This window comes from Esox lucius, chromosome 5, assembly GCF_011004845.1.
Source record: "Esox lucius isolate fEsoLuc1 chromosome 5, fEsoLuc1.pri, whole genome shotgun sequence".
NCBI lineage: Eukaryota > Metazoa > Chordata > Actinopteri > Esociformes > Esocidae > Esox > Esox lucius.
The window spans coordinates 21,117,813-21,141,536 of NC_047573.1; the positions used below are offsets into that span (position 1 = coordinate 21,117,813).

Consider the following 23,724-nt stretch of genomic DNA (forward strand, 5'->3'; position numbering starts at 1 on the left):
GACTTGGTCTACTGTACACAGCTTGTAACTGTTCATTGTTTTATAGTTATGGCAAAAAAATCTACTTTGAATGAGGAAAAATTATTAACTTAAATAAATGCATTTATATATAAAGGAGGTGTGGACTTTGCTTTTTTTGAAGGCTTAATTAATATGAAAATGAGGCGGGAAATGAGCAATGGGAAATTAAACTTAAGAAGCTGATGCTTTTCAATTTTGTTGGCAGCTGTATTTAAATCATGCAGCCAGTTTTCCTAGCCTACTTCCACTCATTGCTATGCAGAGTCATTCTCAGGGGATGAGAGGAGAGTATTGTCATGGAACAAAAATAGCCTCAAACAAAGACATTCAGCCCCGGCTGTTCTCCAGTGTATGATTTCCAATCAGCACATTCTGGTCTGCAAACTTGAGGCTTAATTATTGTGGCAATACAACCACAATGCCTGGCCCTACTTAAGAGTTATTAAGCCTTTGTAAACCCCTTCATTAGGCCTTCATAGACTCCTGACAACGTTGGTGTATAAAATTCATGAACATTTATTAGATGGGTGCAAAATGGTGTAAACAGACGTTGTACATGTCACAGTCAGTCATCAGGGTGGGGCACGGTTAACATGGAGATCATATAGGGAAGGTGTGTAAAAGGCTACATACACACTCAATGAGTAGAGGACAAAGATGTGTAAGATACAACAATCACTTATTCTCCAGCAATGAAAGACACAGACAGGACAAGAAGCAGTACCTGCAACAATGCATTCTCAGGGCAGTCACACATTTCAGTTAATGGTTTGCACATACATGTTTTGACATTCAGTTCTTATAGAACGAATCTGATACATCAGGAAGTTTGGTCCAGTGTACATGTCACTTGTACAATGTCAAATGCACCATTCTGAAACAAAATTTCAAATTGAACTTATCTGTTGCAACATTTTTACTGACCGGTAACGACAGATGAAATGTTTAACTACTTCAATATTAATCTTTATTCTGTACAGTGTTTTGATAGCACCTATTTTATTTTTTAGTTAACCTTGTTATAGCAAGCAATGATGCCCCGAAGTCAGCAAAGCAAATCTCCTGTTCATTACTTTTTAATTCTCGTACATACAGGACGTGTTAAGTTTTCAAATGTAACATTACACCTGGAAGAAGTCATCTTTTAACCCCAGAAATACCAGCGTGAATAAACGGTCTGAAATGTTTTGGCTAAAGGGGCAGTGTTGTATTTTGTGATGGGCCTGAATATGTAAATGAGCCAACAGAGACAAGGTCACGTGTCACAAAAGATTAGCAGTTGACTGAACGCCGTAACATCCATTACACTTCACTCCCCAATAACATTTCAACATCCCATTGCTTTTCTGGGTGGGAATTACATTAGTACACTGATGTGGAATCCGTGCTACCTACTGTCATATTAACATGTTTATTTCAGTAATGTCGATCTACTAATGCAGAAGGGAGACGGTATAAAATGAACGCACTTCACAATAGATGTTTTTGTTTACTAGCTAAGGACTTAATGGGCCTGACTAGACAGGCAGAGGCAAAGTGTATGGTAATGATCTTATTTGCATGCAGCAAGTCCATTTAAGAGCTAAGAGCCTAGTTCAGAGGTGGAGGCGGGTGCACTGGACTCTAGCGCTACTGTCAGACAGGGAAAGACTTGGAGAATGACAAATTATTATTGAGAAAATTATAGGATCTAGCCTCGGCTATGGCTTAGCTTGGTTAACCTATTGATATGGTTTGTGTATGTAGTCTTTCGGGCTTCTTTAAAATAACAATACATTTAAAATCTCAAGTACTGTAGAATAAACCAAATTGTCTAATCCTGTTGTAAGAAATGAAGATCCAGTTTTTAAACACAAACACATACATATTGATTTAGTAAACACTCATTTAACACTCATTTACAATCTAGTCTTAAATAAATTATAATTTTTTTTTTAGATATTCTCAGCAGTAAACATCTAGTGTCCACTTGAAGCAAATCCATTTTGGTGGTTTTGTCTATATTGCTCTCTCCTTGACATGAAACAATAAATTTAAGGAGATGTTACAGATAAAGGCACTAAGACAATACCTAATACATGGCTGAGAAACAAAACAAAATAAAACTCTAATCATTATTTGACCTCTTTGTATATTGTAAATATGATCATTCCTATAAACCTGAGATTTTAAAACATCTCTTTAAAACATTGCCCAAAACCTTTCATACAGAAATGTGTAGGTCTGCAAATTAACAACCCGACTAGAATTGGTTAATAAATCACAGATAATGCCTTGCTATGGTGGTACTAACATAATTAAATATATCCTAATAGATGTTGCTTAGTTACAGTAGATATTTGAAAGCACATTTGAGTCATCAAGGCACTTGATGACTAATCATGATACACGACAGAGATTACATTTTAAATTTTTAAGTGTTTAATTTGAACAGTTGTTGACTCTATCATGCGCACTCCTTGGTGCCTTTAAGTAACATTTCAGAACAAAAGAGCATTAATATAAGAATCATCAACAAACGTATGGCGTGTCAGAAAATCTTTCAGACAGAGATCAGTGCACAGAATCAGTAGATCACACAAACATTCACAAGAAGGATCCATGTTGTTTATGGAGAAAAAAAAGTGAAATATCACAATCATGTGTCTTACCTAAAAGTGAATTATCTGATAACACTACAATCGTACTGTATATACCTTCTAATAAGTACACACACAAAACAAATGACCACCTCATTAGCCTATGCAAATATTATATATTTTGGTATGTATTCATAGTTTTTATAACATAGTTTTCATTTGCTTTTAGTATTCATCATCTTAAAATGTACTAGTTCATCAACAATATCCCCTTAAAATCATTGCTGCATGAATATTTTATCACTTGGTTGTGGCAAGTCACCACACAGTGTACACTAATTATCCCTTTTGTAAAAAAAAAAATCCTGCTTTATAAAATGGTTGAGCTGTCCTGTCATTATGTAGGAAACTTTGGCACCACCAAATAAACAGGACTATGTCTTCCCTATTTTGCCACTAAATATGGATGCGCACAATAGTTATTGCGTATTAACGTGTTTCATTCAACTGATTTGTTTCTCCGAGGAAGCATTTAGTACCACCATTAATAACAGGGATTAATCAAAGCTAGGGATGTTTAGTAAACGTATCAATAGACAGTTATTGAATCACTTCAAAGTGCGAGACCATGGAGGGGAAAGTGCATGAGCAGTGCTCTAGCTAGGACAACTCTGCTTCAGTAGTACAAATCTCACAAACACTTTACACATCAATAAAACAGTCACAGTGACAAGGAGTAGACAAGCACGAATGTGTCATCGGACCACTGGGATAAATGGGGCCTTTTCTGTGTGGACTTGCACACAATTGAACACTTTTTTTGTTTTGTTTTTCTCAAAGCTCTGATTTAATTTTTACATTGACGTTACATTCTCTACTGGCAGAAAAGACATGGTAAATCCACGGTGACATTCACTTCACTAACTTAAACAGCTCAACATACAGCACAGTGAGGAACTATTCTGTCCCCAGGCAAGAGGCAAGACAGCACCCTCACAAAGTAATTACGGTTACAGGAGGATCCATTCGCCGAAGCACATTTGGAAGAAAAAAACGTTGACAAACTTCTGTGAGCCTGGTGTTTTCTTCTCCGTGTGTTTTCCGGTGACATCATTGGACTGAGATAGTCATTGGCTGACGGCATTTAATGTTCAACTCAAACCCAACTCACACACCTTACCGTACAGATCAACATCCGACTCGCTTCCTTGAAAAGTGCGGCAGACGTGACTGAAGTACATAGTGCCTCGCCTGATGATACGGCCCTTTGTTCCCCAGCGAAGCCAGAGGTATCATTTGGCAGACATTCCAGTCCATGTCTGTGTCTGTGAGCTCGGTCTGAGTGAGTCAGGATTGAGCTGTGGATGGTTCAGTGTACATTTCGTGGTAAACTGGACTGACCACTGCAGCGTTAGATGATTCGAAGGTACAGTGTACCACATGAAGACGGCAGAGTAGCATTAGGAACGGATACTGTTTATCATACGGTATCAGTCCTGCGAAGGTCTCCTACTAAGCGCCCTTCCCTTTGTTGCCTGATGGCCTGACCACAATATTTCAAAAAATATTCCAAATCAACCGGACAGACTGATTACAGGGACTGCAAGCCGTAAGATTGGATGACCAGTTGCATTTGTTCCTATAGGCATGGTCGGCTCCTGGCGTAAGCGATATAAGCGGTCGCTTAGGGCCCCGAACGCTAGGGGGCCTCTGACTGATATGGGGAGAGAGGGCCCCAAAGGAAATTTTGCTTAGGGCCCCCAAATGGCTAGAGCCGGCACTGCCTGTAGGATAACGCTTACTACTTACTTAAGTGTACTGAAGTGCTTGAATACAGTAAGTATTATCCTGGCATGCAGATGATTTCCCATTATGTAACCTGAACCATCAGCAGGATCCCAAGCACTCTGGGATTAGATGGTAATGAAATCTAGTAACCGGGTCCACTCCTTTGTATTTGACTTAAACAAAATGGAAGGGCTGGATCCTGAGCTCACAAAACAACGTTAAAACCCGATCAGAGTGTACTTTTTTTTTTTATGTTCCACAAACAAGAGAACATTATCCAAATGCTTTTCGATCATGCAGTCTGTGACACTAACAACGCGGCGGCGTGTGCACTCGTGAAACGTGAACCTTTAGACATTCCTCTTGTATTCCCGACTCAGACCCGGAGACCTGCCCCAGACAAGGAGGTGTTGTCACTCGACCCACTTAACCCCTGACTTGGCACTTCTAAAATATGGTCTCCGTGATTGTAAAGAACAAACGTGTTAGTGTGTGGGTGGTGTATGTCCGCGCTTCAGATAAACAATGGGTGCCCGTGTGGCGGTGTACATGTGTGTGAATGCACAGGAATGGGCAGGTTTTACAAAGACAACGCGGTCGTTTCACTGGCTGGGGGAGCAGTCGTCCAAGTCCAGCAGCTCCTTCACCAGTCTCTCCCCGAACTGAGCTCGGCTGTACCGCTTGACATGGTAGGCGTCGGACATCTTGTACAGGATATAGGCGTTGTTGATGGCTATGCTGATGGTCAGCCAGAACACCTGCTGCCACGTCTTGTTGGGCTTGTGAAAGATGAAATACCTGAAAGGGAAAAGACCAACCCTGATTGGCTGTCCGGGGATCTGGGGAAAACGGGGTTGCTTCATAACACGCGCCTGGCGCTGACGTCTACCGGATTGGATAACGCGCGCTGGAATGCGACCAGTCAGGGCAGATGGAAGGGCAGAACGCCAGAGACATTACCAAAGTCAGGAGGATGCGTTTCAGCCTCTCCAGATGGATCCGCACATCCTCTGTGTCAGCCTCTGAGCTGCAGAATACCACGCAATTACCATCCAAACTAATTGGAGGCAGGGGGAGGTTAGGGAGGGACAGAAAAGCCCTGCTCCCTGGTGTGTGAGTGTGTTTGTGTGTGTTGAGTCCTCCTATCCGTCACTTCGCTTGTCCCCTTAATTAAAGGCTTCTGTCTTTAACTATTGTTTCCATTTGGGACATATACACATCACTGGATGGGCCCTTGACAGCAGCCAGTATATTAAACTGTAATGAAGGAGTGTGATTAAGAACTCGAGATTATTCATTGCACAACCCTCTTGATAACCTCAACCCGCAATCATGATACAGAGGCATTTTCTATGGCTGAATGTACTTCCCCACGCTAAACGCTAAAAGGCGTTCTGTTTGTCATGGTATCGTCTTCAATTACGCTAATGTGACAAGTATGATTGGCATTCCAATGGGTAAACAGTAAGCGGTTCACATTCTTAACTGATCACTTGCTTTGAACAAAAACAGATAACGCAGCTGTAACATTTTCAAGTCTTTTTGCTTTTTTGTGGATGGCTGTAACCATGGCTGCCAAGTTCCTGAGAGCGTTTCGGGTCAGCTTTTTTTAGATAGCGCTGTGCATGTAGGAAGACTGTCGTCAATTCGGCTCCGCATGGAGCACTTGCAAAAGGACAACCTGAACCCCCATCCCTAGCCTGGCCAATGTGGGCCCCCAGAACCAGCCGGAAAAGGGGCGGTGGGGGTGGGGGGGGGGTGAGAGGTGAAACCGCCGTGACACCTCAATTTATTCTGAAACCCTTTCAACTTAACCCAGGGAAAAACCCAGGGCCTTCTCAACACACAGGAATTCCCCATATAAAAACCAAACAGGTCCATGCTTTTCACCCACACACTTTCAGCGGTGTGGGGGCTGGCCACCCCATCCTACGGCAGGTAATTATCACACAGGTGAACACCATTCGCCCAGGAGGTGAAGAGACTACAACCCCTCCCGTGGCACTGGGCAGGCTAATAAGTAACACTCACTTGCTGTACTTGTCGTCGTACTTGCAGATGTAGCTGAGGTGTGCGGCGAAGGCCTCCACGGCCAGCGGACAGGGAATCTCTCCACTTTTCCTCTTGATGATCACCCCTGGAAACAGACACACGACTCAGACGGGGCTAATAGGAGCTAGGAGTCACACTTTACTGGGTTCACTCAAACCCACCCCAGCTCTGTTCACACACGGCCTTCATTTATTCATAGGATAAAGAGCTTCTAGGCTTCTCCTGCAATGCAGGTTGGATTGATTTCAGCCCACCGTGTATTAAAAGAGAAATATCATAAATACTTCAAACAAATATAATGTCAAACAACATTAGAGTAGAGCCTATTTGTAACCAGGTATCGAGTGAAGTTGCAATTCTATACATATCTTAAGTCAAGGCCTCAAACGCCAAAGATGATGGTTTCTCGATATGGCTTTGTAATAGTCAATTTATTTCGCAGTGGGAGGCTCAGGGGGAATTGTTTTGTTGTTGAAAGTTATGACAGCCAGTTAAAAATAAATTCATGAGTCTTGTCTCTGTGCAACATGACTGTAGAAACACTCTAATGGTTTAGTGGAGAGTTTCTGTTTTGCTGTATTTTAAGTCCTCATTATCTGTAGTCAGATGGAATTTGCACTGGATTAAGGGGAAATGAGGACTAACATAAAGAGACTACATCCTCTCTAGGATTATTTCAGATTAGAAGGATTTTCCTAGTTGAATACCAAAACTTCAATAAAGCAGCTTTTCTTTTAACACAGTCCATGATCAGAATCCAAAACCTCCCTTGATCCCGCTCATATAGTCAGGATCCATGCTGTTTATCTATCAAGATCTAATGTATCTCCTTGCCTTCGGAATTCCTTTGAACAATGGTGTGGTACTCCCATGTTTGTCTTGTCTCTGAACATCTCTTTATTCACACAGGGAGAGGCTGGTAATTCATTAGGTGTTACATCAGATTTCCTCCGCCGTCTACAGGGTAGATTACGAGTGCATTAACACCTAGCAGACACTGTGAAATCCACCTCATGTCAATCGTGGGAGCTGGCTCAAACTGTCCACCCTCCCTGAAGAGCTTAATGACAATAGACCAATGCAACTAGATGTTTTCCCTTCAAACTTGCAGTTCCCCACAAATCATTGCCGTTGATGGAGTACAGTATAAACACCAACTTGAACGCAGCTTTTGGGTATCTTTTATTTTACCCCGTTTTTCAGCCCAATTTCGTTATATCCAATTTGTGATTAAGCATTCTACGTCAGCTGAACCCCCAAGGCAAACCCTAGTCTGAAGCAGCCAAACGCAAGGCAGTGACTTAACAACGGCACCATTCAGGGGCCCCCTTGAGTACATCTTCTGAAATACATGAAAAACAAAGACGCGTTCCAATGTAAAGCATTATACCAGTCCCGGAGCAGAGCTCCTCACCTTCCTTGGTGGGTGAGTAGGCGTTGGTGAGGAAACGGAAGTGACCCTTGTTATACCAGCTGATGAGAGAGGTGTTGCCTTTCATCATAGCGCAGGACTGGCCTCTCTGCTGGGGACTCTCGGGGTTCACCAGCATGGACTGGGGAAGGCCGGTGCAGTCGCTCTTCCTGGTGCTCAGCAGCCCACAGCAGTAGATCTCTGTCACAGATCAGGCAGACATTAGAAAAATTTTTAGAAGAAAAAATTTTTTTTTGAAGACCAGATGATAAAGCCCAGCAGACAGATATGTTCTCACACTGCCTCTAACTCAACAGGAAGCAAACGGGAGACCAATGACTCACATTTCTGTGTCAGCTGCAGGGCAACAGGCTGGTTTAATGTGGCTTCCCTTCTCATTACACTACTGTAGGCTGTTACTTCTTAAGTAGAACTGGTGCTTTAAGTTTTAAAATGGCAATTGTCGCACATTACTTTCTAAGGTAACATGGGACACTTTTACGTCCGATGCTCCCAGCAGTTACTAAGGTCTACAGACCACATGTCGCTCAATGTGTATTGGACTGGAATGAGCGGTGACATAGGAAGTCTGGTTCTGTAGGAAGTCTGGTTCTGTAGGTACAGCTCCAATACAAACCCTTCCATGCAAAGCCACTTTACCTAGAAACATCTGGGTGTCATTGAGCATGACGTGGCCTTTGTGGGTCCTGCTACATCACAATTGGGATTGACTGGATCATACCAAAATATTTTAGCCATGATGATGTAGACTTGCTTGTGTATCTTAGAGCATCGTCTTGTTGCGTGATCCACGTGCGCTTCAGCTTCACCTCACAGACAGATTCACTCAAATACCCTTTCAGGATTCTCAGATAAAGAGCGGAATCCATGGTTCCTTAAATGATCGTCCTCAGACCCCACAGCATTCTCAAAATCCACAAAGCACCACAAGCCCACATCAGAATGGCTGAAATACAAAAGCATCATTATTTTGGAATGGTCTATTTTTTTATTGACTGAGAACATATTGTCAGTTGAAGAAATTATCTGGGAGTAAAAAGGGTTAACTGCCTAGCTCAGTAAATAAACAGATGTCTTTCACCTAGCTGGCGCAGGGATTTGACCAAGAAACCTTTTGGTTACTGGTCAGATGCTCTAACCGCTAGTCCAAATTGAGATTTTGTGGCAAGACCTATAAAGAGAAGTCAATGCTTTCTGAATTAAAGCCTCTCTGCATGGAAGAGTGGGAGGAACATCCTCTACAGCAAAGTGAGAGAATGACCAAAAAAAAAGGTAGCACTAAGTTGCAGTCATTCCACTATATTAAGTATATACCCATTTGTTCACTCTTCAAAATGTTTTGGATGAAGATATACATGCAAAATTTGAAGAAAAATCTGATAGGGGTAAATCATTTTCCACGGCACAGTAGATGCATGAAATATAAACACGTTGGTTCTCATAGAATAGTCAAGGGTAACTTCAATTGGCTATATTACCTTTTGTTGCTAGAGTACACAGTTACAGTAATTAAAATTGCAGTGTAGAGGTAAATATGGAGATTAAAGTACAGGAAAGAGAGACAGATAGGGAGAGGCAGTAGACAAAGACAGAAAAGAGGGACAGAAATAAATGGAGCGATAGACGAAAAGCTACCCTGTTTCTCAAACTCCTGGAACAGGTTGAGACTTGTGATGCTAGGCCCGGTGAAGATGATGGTGTTTCGACCCGAGAGGTTCTGACACAGCTGTTTGGCCACCGTGCTGTGGAGCTGAGGCTTGTTCTTCAGGGTAGCCAACCCGTCAGAACCTTGGCCCTCCTTCAGATGCACATAGATCTGGAAGGCACAGTCAACGCAACAGAAATCTCATACACTGACATATACAAATATAGACATACATTTCCTCAGGAACACTCTGAGTAGCGTTATCATTCCGAGTGTTCCACCTTGCTCCTACAATCTGAATCACAGGCCTGGCTAAGCTCCATTACTTACATTTTACATCGGAATATTACCGCAACCAAACAAGCTGACTGATATGGCAGTTTTAAAATCAGTTTATTTTTTCATTCACATTATGAAGCCTGTTGTTTTAAAGCAATAGATAAGCCAGAGACAGTCTTGGTCTTGTGACCTACACAAAATATTACATTCTCGATAAAATTCTTCTTCCCATCAATTAGGATGAGTTCTGTGGAAATCCATTAATTTCCTGGCCTTCCCGGGTCTGAGGCATGTGGCAGCAGTCCGTTGGCTTATTATATGCCCACCAAACGCAGAGAGCAATTATTTTAAGTGGGCTGGCACTTTGTTTTTTTAAGCAGAGGCTGGCCATCACTAATGTGGTCCGCTTGATTCCCTCTATTGCCTCATAACTCATCATTTGTGTTTTTGTTGCATTTGTATTTTGACATTCCTGCTGTAAACGGAGGGAAAGTCAAATGGAACTGATTGGGTTGGTAAAAACCTGACTCATGGCAAATGTCAACAGAACATTGGGTGGGTGGGGGGGTGGGGGGTGGGGGGGCTTTAAGGCACTGGATGGTCCCACATTAGTCATCCCACCCCTGCACTGTCTGAGTAAGTGGGACAGGCATGGCCTGACTGCGCTAGTCCTGTCCTGCCACGTTGGTATTCTCCAGAGTCTAGACGAATGGCAGACAGACAGTCTTCTATAATCCCAGTGTTGCAGAGTGGGTGATTAAAGTTACGCGGCCATGGATATACAAATAATAATCAAAAAGGTTACAGTCTCTACCTCTCTGTTTTATGTTTCAGTAAACGTAACATGAAGCATGTTCAGTAGGCCCCCACACCATCGCACACACACACACATACACCCACACCATCACACACCCACACCCCCACACCATCACACACCCACACCATCACACACACACACACACCCACACCATCACACACACACACACCCACACCATCACACACACACACACGCCCACACCCACACCATCACACACACACACGCCCACACCCACACCATCACACACACACCCACACCATCACACACACACACGCCCACACCATCACACACCGACACCATCACACACACACACGCCCACACCCACACCATCACACACACACCCACACCATCACACACACACCCACGCCCACACCCACACCCTCACACACACACCCACACCATCACACACACACACGCCCACACCATCACACACACACACGCCCACACCCACACCATCACACACACACCCACACCATCACACACACACACACCGACACCATCACACACACACACGCCCACACACACACCCACACCATCACACACACACACACACACACGCCCACACCCACACCATCACACACACACCCACACCATCACACACACACACACCCACACCATCACACACCGACACCCACACCATCACACACACACACACCCACACCATCACACACCGACACCCACACCATCAAACACACGCCCACGCGCATGTACGCACACACTCCGTACCTGACAAATGAAGCCAGTGGAGGTACACTGGCGGACCCACAGACTGAACTTTCTCTTCTTCCTCTTCCTCAGCTCCCTCTCTGTGCAAGTGGTGATGAACACAGGGTCCTCGTCGATGAGTGGCTCATGGAGCACCTGCGGTTCAGGGCCAAAGATCAGAATCACCCCATAGTGATGCACACTCATCCCCTTAGTTATTCATTCATTCGAACACCTCTATCCGGCTACAGGGTGGTGTACAAGCAGGGCTGTGGGGTACTGAATCGCCTGAAGAGGGCGACACGGCAGCTGCTGAAGACTACTGGAAAAGGTGGATGCGTGTGTGTGCGCGCGCTACATGCTAAGGCTGCGGGGCGTCTCATCACAGACGGCTGTTTCAGTGGGTCTGAACCTGGCTCCTCCAGTGTGCACTATATCAAGGTGGATTCAACCCAGGCATCTGTTACCATAGTGACTTTCCACCAGGACCAAAGGGACACAATAAAGCAGATGGTGTTTGTTTTGCCCAGAACAACACACGCCAACCATACTGACTAGTGTGTCTCCGCTGCCCTGCTACTTTCACAGTCTCTTAACTCTGACTTCCTCCCACTGGGGAGCCACAACAAGACCCATCGCAGACAGCCAGACTGAGAGGAAGGACAGAGGGGAAGCACCGGGCAGCCATCTTAGAACTGCTACCTCAGCTGGCTTGTGAGTCACACTGAGCACGGTGGAGAAGTCACCGGAAACCCAGAGATCTTTTCTGGTTGTTTCTACAGACCCTATTGGTTTGTTTCCATTATGCAATGTTGTGTTATTATGTTCCATCTAATTTTCATTGGCTGATTAATGACCTTGTGATTAAATGATTTTATGGTGACAGTTTTACATTCACTGCTGTAAAACATCTTTCCGGGTGAGTGTTCGTTCGTGCAAGTGTTCATTCTCAGTCAACCCTTCCCGATGAAATTAAGAACAAGCTAATAAATAAATGTGTAAATGAACCATCCGGCTTCTTTACATGGAGTCAAAGAGCTAAATAGCAAACAGAGACATTTTTACAAGAAGAATGTGTTGTATTGAATGTTTTCCAACTATTCAGTCAGAAACAAACCGAAGCTATACACAGGTGTTATTATTCTCAAAAAGATACTTTGCATTAATTCCTGCATGGGTGCAATCAATCCCAGGTGGAAGCAGCTCTGTTTAATGTCTTTTATTTCTTTTCACTGCTGCCATTAAATATCACAGTATGGTATTAGATATATCCTTTAAAATATTCTACTAAGTGCTCTACTGATGTCTATATTACTACCTATGAATGCTCTATTGGTCTTTGGCCTCTAGGGGCTGGATGTGTATCAAACCAATTTCACAACCCCAATGGCTTAATCTTAGTGGCCATTATACAGATTCATTATATCTCTCTTCTCTGTTTTCTGCAGGGACCACTGATAGCTAAAGCATTAGCTAAGATAAGTGGCAGTCTGAGAACCATTAACTGAGGGAAAAACATATACGGTGCTGGATTTGATTTTAATATGTTGTCTGCTATGTTAAAGGGAGAGAGAGAAAATGTCCAGTTATCTACGCAGAATTGTTATGCCACAAAAAAACTGCAATTATTCTTTTATTTTAGAAGAACCCATGCAAGGCCATAGATCAACCGGAAGGCACCCTCTGTTTTGACATGCACTTTTTCTTTCTTCTTATAGCAGAACTTAATTGGCTGTACAAAATATATAACTATAAAATATACCTCTCGATAAAGGCTTCTGGTATGCTCATTATAACCGGCATAGGCTGAAGGAGGTGTGCTTCCCAGACAGTACAGGGAACATTTTGGATACACAATTTTTCTTCCCCACAGCTAGGGAGAAGCCATTCATTATTCAGACTGAACATTCCCCCCAGTCTGTGCTGATCAGAGCCCCAGACAGAGGCAGCCTTATAAGAGACAGGCGGCCACAGCACACCCACTGTGGAGCGATAGAGGGCATGTTGCACTAATCTCGGTAAACCAGAAGGTAAATAATCTCCTGAACGCATGTCAATTCATATTCTTAGGCAGTTGATGTCCATGACCGAGAAATGTTTCACTTGGCCGGCTAAACAAACTCCTTGCCAGGCCAAACTCTATGCCACACCCACAGACAGGCGTGAGTTTCCCATAAACCAGTGGAATAATAATAAGAAAACTGATACATAGTCATGGGAAAAAGTCATTACATCGTCCGTGTACAAATGTGACTGGAATTTTGCTAAATTCCAATCACATTTGTGGATAAAGGTAACCCATTTCAACAAATCACAAATAAAAAAGAACTGCAAAACCATTAATGCAATAAAAAGATATAGATTTGCAATTTCCTTATGAGGAAAAAGTTAGTACATCCGTACCTTTACCATCACATAAAATAGCTAAAATTGGAATCAGGTAGGGATACACCGATATATAAGCCAGCAGATCACTTGATAGACCAATTGATATTGATGATATTATCAAACAATTTCTTCATCTTCCATTTATTAACTTTTAATTTCAGGAAGGAAGAAGCCTCTGCTCTCAAAAAGGTTCAACACATGACTGATATTTGTCAGTGGTTGCAGTGCCAGACACCGTGTTTGAAAACGAAACTCTCACTTTGAATAGAAAAATCTCTAACCAACCGTGAAGGATGAAGGTGGTGGCATTATGGTTTGGGACTTGCCATCATTGAAGTAACCCTGAATTCCACATTGTACCAGAGAATTTGTGAGGAGAATATGATTAGATTAAACTTTGTCATTGACCAAGTACAAGCACAGTACAATGAAAAGCAGTTAGCATCTAACCAGAAGTGCAAATAGATGTGCAATTAAGGCAAATGCAGTACAAATGGCAATACTAAATGTGCAATTAAGGCAAATAGAGGAGGGCTAAAAATGTACAATTATTTAGTAAAATGTATGTTACAAGTGGGATAATAGTTTAGGCCACCTGTCAAATAGCTAAAGCTAAACCAAACATAGACTGTGAACAGGACAATGATCCAAAACAGACAACCAAAGCTACAACAGAATGGCTCAAAAATAAGAAATGAGGGTTGTGGAATGGCAGAGTCAAAGCACAGACTATTGAAATGCTATGGGTGGACTTTAAGGAAAAACGACATTCAGTTATTTTAGCCACAGAAAGGGAACACCAGCGAATAAAACTACTTTGTTTGCACTTCTGTTGAGTTTTGATGTTGAGTTCATGTAAATGCATTTCTGTTGAGTTTTGATGGAAAGTCTTTGAGCATAACTTGTTAAATTAGTCACCTTTATCTGTCATTAGTTTTAATGTGAAGATCACATATCCATAAGTACAAATACATAAACAAAAAACTATTTTCTGGGGGTGTACTTACTTAGGACTCAGGACTGTAGATGGCCTAGGTAGTGGGCAGTAACATAATAAGAAAGTGATTCTATGAGTGAAAGTATTTGCATTGACAAATTATGAGGGTTTTGTAAATTGCCTGTCTGGTTTGCAGATGTGGAAAGAAAGAGAGCGATAGAGAGTGATTAGTGTCCTTATCTGAAGCAGAGACACTGAGGCTTTCAGCAGTGCTGTGTCCAGGCTCCAGCCTTGGACACCCTAACTTACAGGCCAGTGGTGTGAAGGAGCATTCCCTGTCCCTCAGCTCTGACTGACTGGTGGGGTCGGCCTCATTTCCATACAGACTCCCTGGAGTGGAGCAGAACAGAGGGGGAGGAATATGCTCTCTCAGCACTCCACTACTCTCCGCCCATGTCAGCTCCTGGAGGCAGCAGCGCGCCTTGTCTGACTGAGAATGTACATGCAATGCCAAACCTCTGACAGTCACCAGGGAGCATGCTGAAGCAAACACTGTCAGCCTGCTGTACAATGAATATATACTGTAGCTTAGAATACAGCACTATTTGACTGACACACTGGGCACGTCGAAGGGTTGTTTTCAAAGACAGTTGCAGAATATTTTATTAGACATTTGCATTTCACACATGCGTAGGATTTCCTTACTCAAATGTTATATTGGTTGGTTGCTTACTGTATGTCTGGGGGTGGCAAAACATCCAGAATGAATCTTACCCTCTGATCAGCATAGCCTCCTAACATCACCAAGCATGAGTAAAATGTATTGTATATTTAGTTAACCCTTATTTTATCAGATAGTTTTCTCCTTCAACTTATTTAATTCACAGCAGAGCCTGTAAAATTAATACAAGCCTGGGGATAATTAGGAGGCTATGATGATATGCTAGATTAGAAATGTAGCCAGAATGCCAGGGTTAACATACCTACGCTTTGAATACGCACTGGAATATTTAGTGACCACAGAGTCAGGACAGCTGCTCAACATCCCATATAAAAGACTGCACTCTACACAGAGCAATGTTCCTGGATTGGATCTTTAGACCCGAGGGAAGAGTGCTCCCTACTGGCCCTGGAACATCACTTCCAGGGGCGCCTTGTCTCCTAACCAGGGACTAACCGGGAACCACCCTGCTTAGCTGCTTAGATGCACGGTGATATGCAGGTGACATTCATAATTATTTCTGTAAGGTCAACTATCTTTAAACTTTGCATTCTCCCAGACCATTTTCTAGCACAGAAACACAACACTGGCCTGTCCTACCTTTAGAACATAGCCCCTCGTCCAGATTCTGAAAGTGTTGGTGAAATCCCCATAGGCCAATGCCAATCAATTCAATATTCTGAACTTAATCTAAACCAATCTTCATTAAACAGGCCACATTTTATTTGGGTGCTGCCATTTTGGGGCATATTTTAGGCAGAAAACAAGTTTACTTTTAACGGAGCGCTACTTTGGGAGCTGGATAACTAACCATTTCCATAACCAGGACAAATATGGACACAGCACACTGCTGTTTTAGGAGTATATTTCATATGATAACATTCTCACTCATCCCTTCCAAATGAGTCAGAGCTGGACACAACAAGCTGTAACATCCTCTGTCTGTGTCCCAAATATTGACAGAGCAGGATACTTGTCAATATTAGGAAGGGGGTAAAAATCTGTAATACACAATAAATTATAAATATCACGTATAAAGCTTGTCAGCTAGCACACACCATAACCCATACCTGAGTCTGCGAAGGTCGGAAGGTGTTGTAGCCAAATGACTGCTGCAGTGAGTCCAGGAAGGGCTGAATCTTATAGAGGCCCTGGCTGCCGTGGCTGGAGCGGAAGGCTACGATGTGGAAGTACTTGAGGATCTTTTCGAAGCGTGCCTGACTCATCTTGAGCGCAATGCTGCGGTTGCTGAAGAAGCCGCCGCTCCAGATGCTGAGCACCGATTCGCAGCGGTGAACACTGGTGGAGGTTACAAAGCCCAGGAAGGCCCTCATCTCGGCTGGCGTCACGTTCCGCCAGCCCTCGTCGCTGCCAAATCGCTCCTGGTACTTCTTGGCGTACATGTTGGTCTGCGATACCATGTTCTGTATGGCGTTGTCGGGCACAAAGAGCTGGAAGAAGTCCATGCAGGTGGCTGTGGCTGGCATCCTCTGGGTAGGACCTGGTGACGGGTTGAGAGACGGAAACATACATGATGCAGTTTCATTTTCGAAAAGGTTTCTCCCAGATGATCATGTTAATTTGACAGCATCCGTTCCAAATGACTTGTAAATGGATCACTACTGTGTAAACAACTGTGATTCCCAAGAAGAGAGTTAGAGTTTGATAGGGTGGAGTTATATTTGTGCATGGAGTTCTCTGTGCTATAAAAGAACAATGTGTGGGCCAGCATATTAACCCACATTTATCTCCAGTCTACTTAGATTATTGTAGGTCACTGATAGCCCTTGGGGTCCAATCAACATTTATTCAACATGACAATAACCATAATTTAATTGAAATGACACTGCATTTTTTGGGCTTGAGGGAAGGACTCATTATTGCCATATGCTACACATTCGTGTATAAACACAATCTTGTCTTAACATACAGTTAATGTGGAAAAGGCTGACCAAATGAACAGTTACCAACTATAGTTTCCTGCGCAAGTTAATCAGTTCAAGGCCAACTTGGTGAATGGAGATCTAACCTCTTTAAGCAAATTGAATAAGATTAAACAGACATACGCAAGGTAAGAAAGGCAGTCCTCCCCTGAAACTTACATAGCCAGTCTTCCAGACAATTAACTTTAACATTTACAGGAAGCCAGTTAATAGAGAACAGAGTGCTCATTAAAACTGCTGCATAAACCTGTCACAGGTCATCATCAGAACTGTTCATTAACTGTGTGAACTGTGAATTATCTTTGAACATGCCCCGGACACAGACAAGAACAGAAATAGAACTAATTTAAGTGTTGTTCCCTCCTGTTGTACATTAAGTGAAGGAGTAGAGGAATACCTCAGCCAAGAGTCGAGGTTCAGCCAAAAATCACAAGAGATCCACAAACATAGAGGTAGCTCTTATTCACAATAAAAAGCTGATGAATCAAAAGGGACAATAAAATTACATTGTTAATTGATGACTCACCTTCGACTCAGAAAATAGTATAGTGAGTAGTATAGCACTTTGACATTTAAATCCACAGGTGGATTGTTTATTTTTCTAAGCATCCAAATGTATAATAAATTATTGTGTTTTATAAAATAAATAACTTTTAAATACATTTCTATAATGTACTTCCCTGGGCCTCCTTTGGCTCTGAAAATGCTGAAAAGTCTGATTGTGTGAGCATTAGGAAACCAATATGAAGATACTTCAGTACACATATCTGATTGGCTAACAGAATGTTTAACAGCATTATCGTAATTTTAACAATTATAGTGTGAGTAAATGAATCTAGACTGTGGATGAGATGAATAACTCTAGGCTACAGGTCAAAGGGTAAGAGCCAGGGATTTCCAATAGATTAATTTGGTTTGCAATACAATCAATAAAGTTAACCAGTCTGGCCTAAAAATAATTATTGATTTGGTGCAACTGGAATTGAGAATAGTTTTTTTCCACATTACCGTGAACTCCTACTGTGTCCGTTCACTGTCAGCAACAGATTTAACGACAATGTTACTATTTTGGAAGACATTTTCATCTGACTGATGAACTATTTTCCGAGTGAGGAACCATCAAAAATCTCCCCAAGTCACAAGTCCGTTAAGTATTTTGTTTCTGAAAATGTCACTCACATAAATTTCATAAGCATTTACCACTGCAGATGCTATTCTCACATAATTCCATAAGCCTTTATGGTTCATATTTTAAATTCTTTAAACTCAATACAAGACATTCAATATACTAAATATAATATAATAGTATATATTGAAATTCATTTACATTAGTAAGCATTCCAGATGAAAGGATCACTGTGTTTTATGCATTTAACAGGAAATAAGACACTGAATCACCTTTGATAGCTACAGTAATGTACATACTACACACTTATGAACACGCTAAATGCATTTGTAGCTCTGAAATGGGTTGATAATCTGATTATATGGGTTTTTAAGATCATTCAAAATGTCAGTCCTTTATGTATGGAAACAGACAGGCACCTTTTTGGCTTTAATAGGTCTGAAATGCCTGAACACTGCAGTTTCCCCATTGAGTGTGTATTCTAGCACCGGAGACAGATACATGAGCAGTTCAATACAGTCAAATGGAGCGTGATTTATTCTAAAGCCTTTCCACGATCGTAATGTTGCATAACATATAATACTGTAATAGATTATACTGTTATTTGTTGTAATCCTGAGGGGGCTGTCCTGAAGTGCATGCATACTGCTGGGATTTTATTGGGATCATAGAATAAACCAACAGGATGATATTTCTGACCCATGGACAATTTTACTAAGTAGTGTTTTAGCCGTGTAGCAATGATTACAGAGTAACAGTGCAGATTTATGCCAGTTTCCCCTCTTTTTGTAAGCTCTAGCATGGTGCATTGAAATATTACCTTGAGCTAACAACAACCGAACCGACTCATTTTCATCTTTCCTGGCTACACCAGCAAACAGCGTGCCATCAGGCTTTTTCACCAGAAGCTTAATGCTGTCCAGCTTTTACCACATTTCAATTAGGCAGCTTGTTTCAGAGCCAATTACTGAATTCAAATCCCACCAGCTAGCACAATCCTTGTGTCAACACAGTGTAACATGAAAGGGTTTTCAGAGAGAAAGCTAACCAGGCTCCAGTTAAGTCAGCAACAGCCACACATTTTATAGTGAAGACTTTAGAGAACCTAGGCTTCTGTATGATGAATTGATTCCCAGAGCCTTTTAATGAATGCATTTGCAAATTATTAACACTAGCACCTGTCTATGCCTGTACTGAAGGCCCTACTAAAGCTTACAGGCAGATGGCATGATTTTCTCTCAGATCGTGACAGTGGCACAAGGCACCACCAGACAACTGTGGAGAGAGAGGGAGGCCTTTATTTTCGAGTGACATCTTGGCCAGTCTCCACAATCAATCTGAGAGGAGTGCTTACATAGGATCCGTTTGCCTTTCAGTTCATAAAAAAAAATGATTGTATGAACAGATCCTAAATGAGTACCCTTACTCTGAAATGCTGTGAGAATACGAGCCCTGGTCTCACTGAGAAGCTGCTTTGAAAACCAAGTAATGATGAAGCGAGGAATCTCAATATATATTTACTTGTTTTTAGATCTATTGCGCTAATGTATTATTCCATTTGAAATACACTGATGAGACAAAACATTATAACCACCTGCCTAATATGCTGTTGGTCCACCGCGCGCCTCCAAAACCGCACACACTGTGGCATGGACCCTATTAGACCCCTGAAGGTGTCCTGTGGTATCTGGCACCACGACATTAGCAGCAAATTGTTCAAGTCCTGGAAGTTGCAAGGTTAAGCTGCCGTGGATCGGACATGTTGGTATAGCACATGCTACAGATGCATCGAAATGAGATCTGGCAAATTTGGAGGCCAGGGCAACACCTTGAACTCTTATATGGTTTTCCTCAAACCATTTTGAACAATGTGTACAGTGTGGCAGAGCGCATTATCCTGCTGAAGATGGCTATCAGGGAATACCATTGGCATGATTGGGTGCAACTGGTCTGCCATGATGTTTTAGGTAGGTGGTACATGTCAAATTAATGTTCAAATGAATGCCCGGACCCAGGGTTTCCCAGCAGAACATTGCCCAGAGCATCACACCCCCTCCACCGGCTTGTCATTTTCCCACAGTGCATCCTGGCACCAACACTTCCCCGGTAAACGGCGCACACGTACACAACTGTCTTTGTGATGTAAAAGAAAAAGGGACTCATCGGAACCAGGGGACGTTCTTCCACTGCTCCAAAGTTAAATTACGATGCTTGCGTGCCCATTGTAGGCGCTTTCAACGGTGGACGGGGGTCATCATGGCCTCTCTGACCGGCCTGAGTCTATGCAGACCCATATGCAGCAGGGTGCAACACACTGTGTGCTGTGACACATTCCTCCCGTAATCATTTTTCATATTTTCTGTGACTTGTGCCACAGCAGACCTTCCGTAGGTTTGGACCAGACTGGTTGGTCTTCACCCTGACGCCTGTTTGTGGTTTGTCCCTCCTCGGACCACTGTCAGTAGGTACTCACCACTGCTGACTGGGAGCACCCCTGCTCATTTCACCTGCATCCAATGGAAACTGACTACGAAAAACAACTTCCATTGGATTATGAGCCATCCATCATTGACAGTAGCAGATGTACTTTACATGACTCTCTCTCAGCCAATAGACCCTTTCTGTGTTTACCAACGTTGGTTTCGAGAGGGCGATGCGCACACATCCTGGAGGCAGAAACACCGCCAGGCCAGCACGGAAACCACCAGTTGCTGATACAACTAGTAACGTTGAATCGGATTAGAGCGTGTGGGAGGCAGTGAAAGAAAGTCTTGGTTATCTAAAATGTTTTTGGAATATTACCATTCATTACTTCCTCAAGCTCCGGGAGACCTTGTCAGAAAAAGCAAACTAGCCAATGGAAGCCAAGGATGTTCTCCCCCGAAAACATATCATAACCAACATCATTTGTTTCCGTTTTGGGTGTATTCTATCTACAGAACATACACTAATCAATTTTCCTGTCTTTCCTGACTGATTTCCGACAGTAATCAAATTTTTCTGTTAATATGGAGAAGAAAAAATATATATTACTTTGAACCCAATAAGCATCTTATTTTTGCCTTTCTTGAAGGTTTAATTATGCATTAGCAAAAATGTACAATTACTTAGTGGGTATATACATGAGGTTAAACTGGCAATGATGTTATTGGTTGCTGGAGAGAGAGACAAACAGCAAGAGAGTGAGAATGAGTTTAAACATGTGTCCTATGCAAACATTGTGTCTGTAATTCAGTAAGGCTGCTTTGCAACATGTCCTCCATGTCCACATCCTGTTTGATCCTTAGTGCAGTGGTCATTGGGTGAGCTATTTCATTTGGAAGAGCAGCGTGATGCTGGTCTGCCCACTGTTGACTCACTCAATTACCTGTGTCTCCATGACAAGCCTAGTGCCATTATCTCTGACCAATCATATAGGCTGTGACCCTCCAACCAGTTTAACTCATATTGTGACCTGATCCCTTATTAAACCACTCGCGGGCTGAAAGTGCAATATGTTCTAGTTAATACTGAATGTTTGTTCATTTTGCTCATGTGAATTACAACCTAATTTAATCAAAAAAAATTATTCTAGGGAAACGTCAGACTAATGCCAGTAAAATGACAAACACTCCTGTACTGTGTAGGGCATGTATTTTAAAGGGTTCAGGAAACATTATTTGACATGGTACAGTAGGTGTGCCATACAGTATGCAACATTAGGTGGGAAAGTAGAAATAATGAATGTGACATTTTACAGTGATTTTGATCATGTGTGTGACCAAGGCCTCTATCTCTCTCGCCTTCTCTCCTCTGTCTTTGGCTGTGTCTTCAATCAGGGCCAACGATCATAACCTTACCCTCTAGCATCAGCACACACCCACGCATGCACACACACACACACACACACACACACACATCCACATTTTTATTTATTTATATACCTGTGGGGACTTGATGATTTTTTCCAATAAATATACTAATTTCCCTAACTGAAAATAACAAACACTTAACACTAAATCTTAACCCTAACTCTTAATCGTCATAACTCCTAACCTAAAAGTAACCCTAAGCCAGACCACAAAACATCCCCATGAGCTTGATTTTCCGTATTTAACTACCCTTATGGAGATTTTTGTTCCATACAAATAGTAAAACAACAACACACACATACTCACGCAGATTTGTGAGAGAGGATAACACTTATGGTCCAATGCCTTAAGGGATGGAGATATGACCTATATAGCCAATTCATAATCAAAGTGAGGCTTTAATTCTTAAAATTACACACCATATGTGTCGTTGTAGGAGGGCACCGTGATATCTTGCAGTGTGTCGCTCCATCCATCCTCCTCTGCTTGAGTCTTTGAGACCGAGCCGGGTGGACCCCCGCTTTGACTATTCCCAATTTCACCTGCCCTTTGCTCATCGCCAGCCTCCAAGCAGCAGTTATCTGAATTCGAGTCACCCGAAGTGCTGTAAAAGGGATTGTCGCTGCTGTCATCTCCCGATTCCCCAAAAACATCATCTGAGATCTGCAAGCTCTCGTAGCGGGAGCGGGCCGCCTCCAGAACTGACAGCGCATTCCTCCCACATTCCGCCATCGCTCGATGCTCTTGTAGCTTACCAAACCGCACAATATTTGCATGCAACTATCCACGACTGGCAAAAAAAAACGTGTAACACACACCTGCCTACGTCTAGTCCCACTGTGGGTTTTTAGAATGATACTACTGCAGACTGGACCTGATTCAATAACTTGAATGCCCTTTCTTCAAGGCATATGGACGGGAGGGGAGCTGTCCTCATCAAGGGTAGGGTAGGCTAACTTAAACTCCCATCCGCGCTGCGCACGGAGACCGAAATTATCAATAGAGTATCACCACTCTGCGCATCCGGGTTGGGCCGGCTATTTGGTGGATTGTAGGAGGCTACCGTAGAGATAATAACAGCCTACCCGTCGCCACTAGATTCTCTACTCACAAAGTCAAACTTGTCTTTATTCAAAAAAATATAATTAATAACTTAAATATTGCGCATATTTTTTTTAAAATCGAAGGCAAGATATAAAGATAGTAGTGTGGTTAATTTTAAAATTAGAATATGGTTAAAAATCAAATTGTAATTAGAGAAATTGTAGAAATAGGCGGGGTTTACCATAATCTAGTCTTTGTGGCTATAGAAGCTAGTCAGGACCATGAATAGGCTACGCCTTATCTACTTGATCAGCTGATCTGGTTTACTGACCAACAGCGTTAATAACCCAATGTAACATCAAATATGGTGCATATAATGTATGCTATAGCGTCCGG

General features: G+C 42.5%; 1 protein-coding gene across 1 annotated transcript; it reads right to left on the reverse strand.

The window, feature by feature from the left end:
- Nucleotides 1–512: 512 nt before the first annotated feature.
- pgbd5 (piggyBac transposable element derived 5) lies at nt 513–23,016 on the reverse strand. Its single transcript, XM_010888712.4, has 7 exons — nt 22,704–23,016; nt 16,435–16,865; nt 11,340–11,474; nt 9,508–9,688; nt 7,855–8,052; nt 6,420–6,525; nt 513–5,186 (listed from the first exon to the last, which is right to left on the reverse strand). The coding sequence occupies exons 1-7, from the start codon at nt 23,014–23,016 to the stop codon at nt 4,991–4,993; spliced, it is 1,560 nt and encodes a 519-aa protein (XP_010887014.1). The 3' UTR covers nt 513–4,990.
- Between the last annotated feature and the right edge of the window lie 708 nt (nt 23,017–23,724).

Bases quoted from the DNA above. Each gene is read 5' to 3' on its own strand.
- pgbd5 (XM_010888712.4), bottom strand. From the start codon at position 23,016: ATGGCGGAATGTGGGAGGAATGCGCTGTCAGTTCTGGAGGCGGCCCGC. The intron at 16,866-22,703 runs GTGTGTAATTTT...ACCCGTCACCAG, and splicing joins CTCCTACAACGACACATATG to GTCCTACCCAGAGGATGCCA. The intron at 5,187-6,419 runs GTGAGTGTTACT...TTTCCCTTTCAG, and splicing joins TACGACGACAAGTACAGCAA to GTATTTCATCTTTCACAAGC.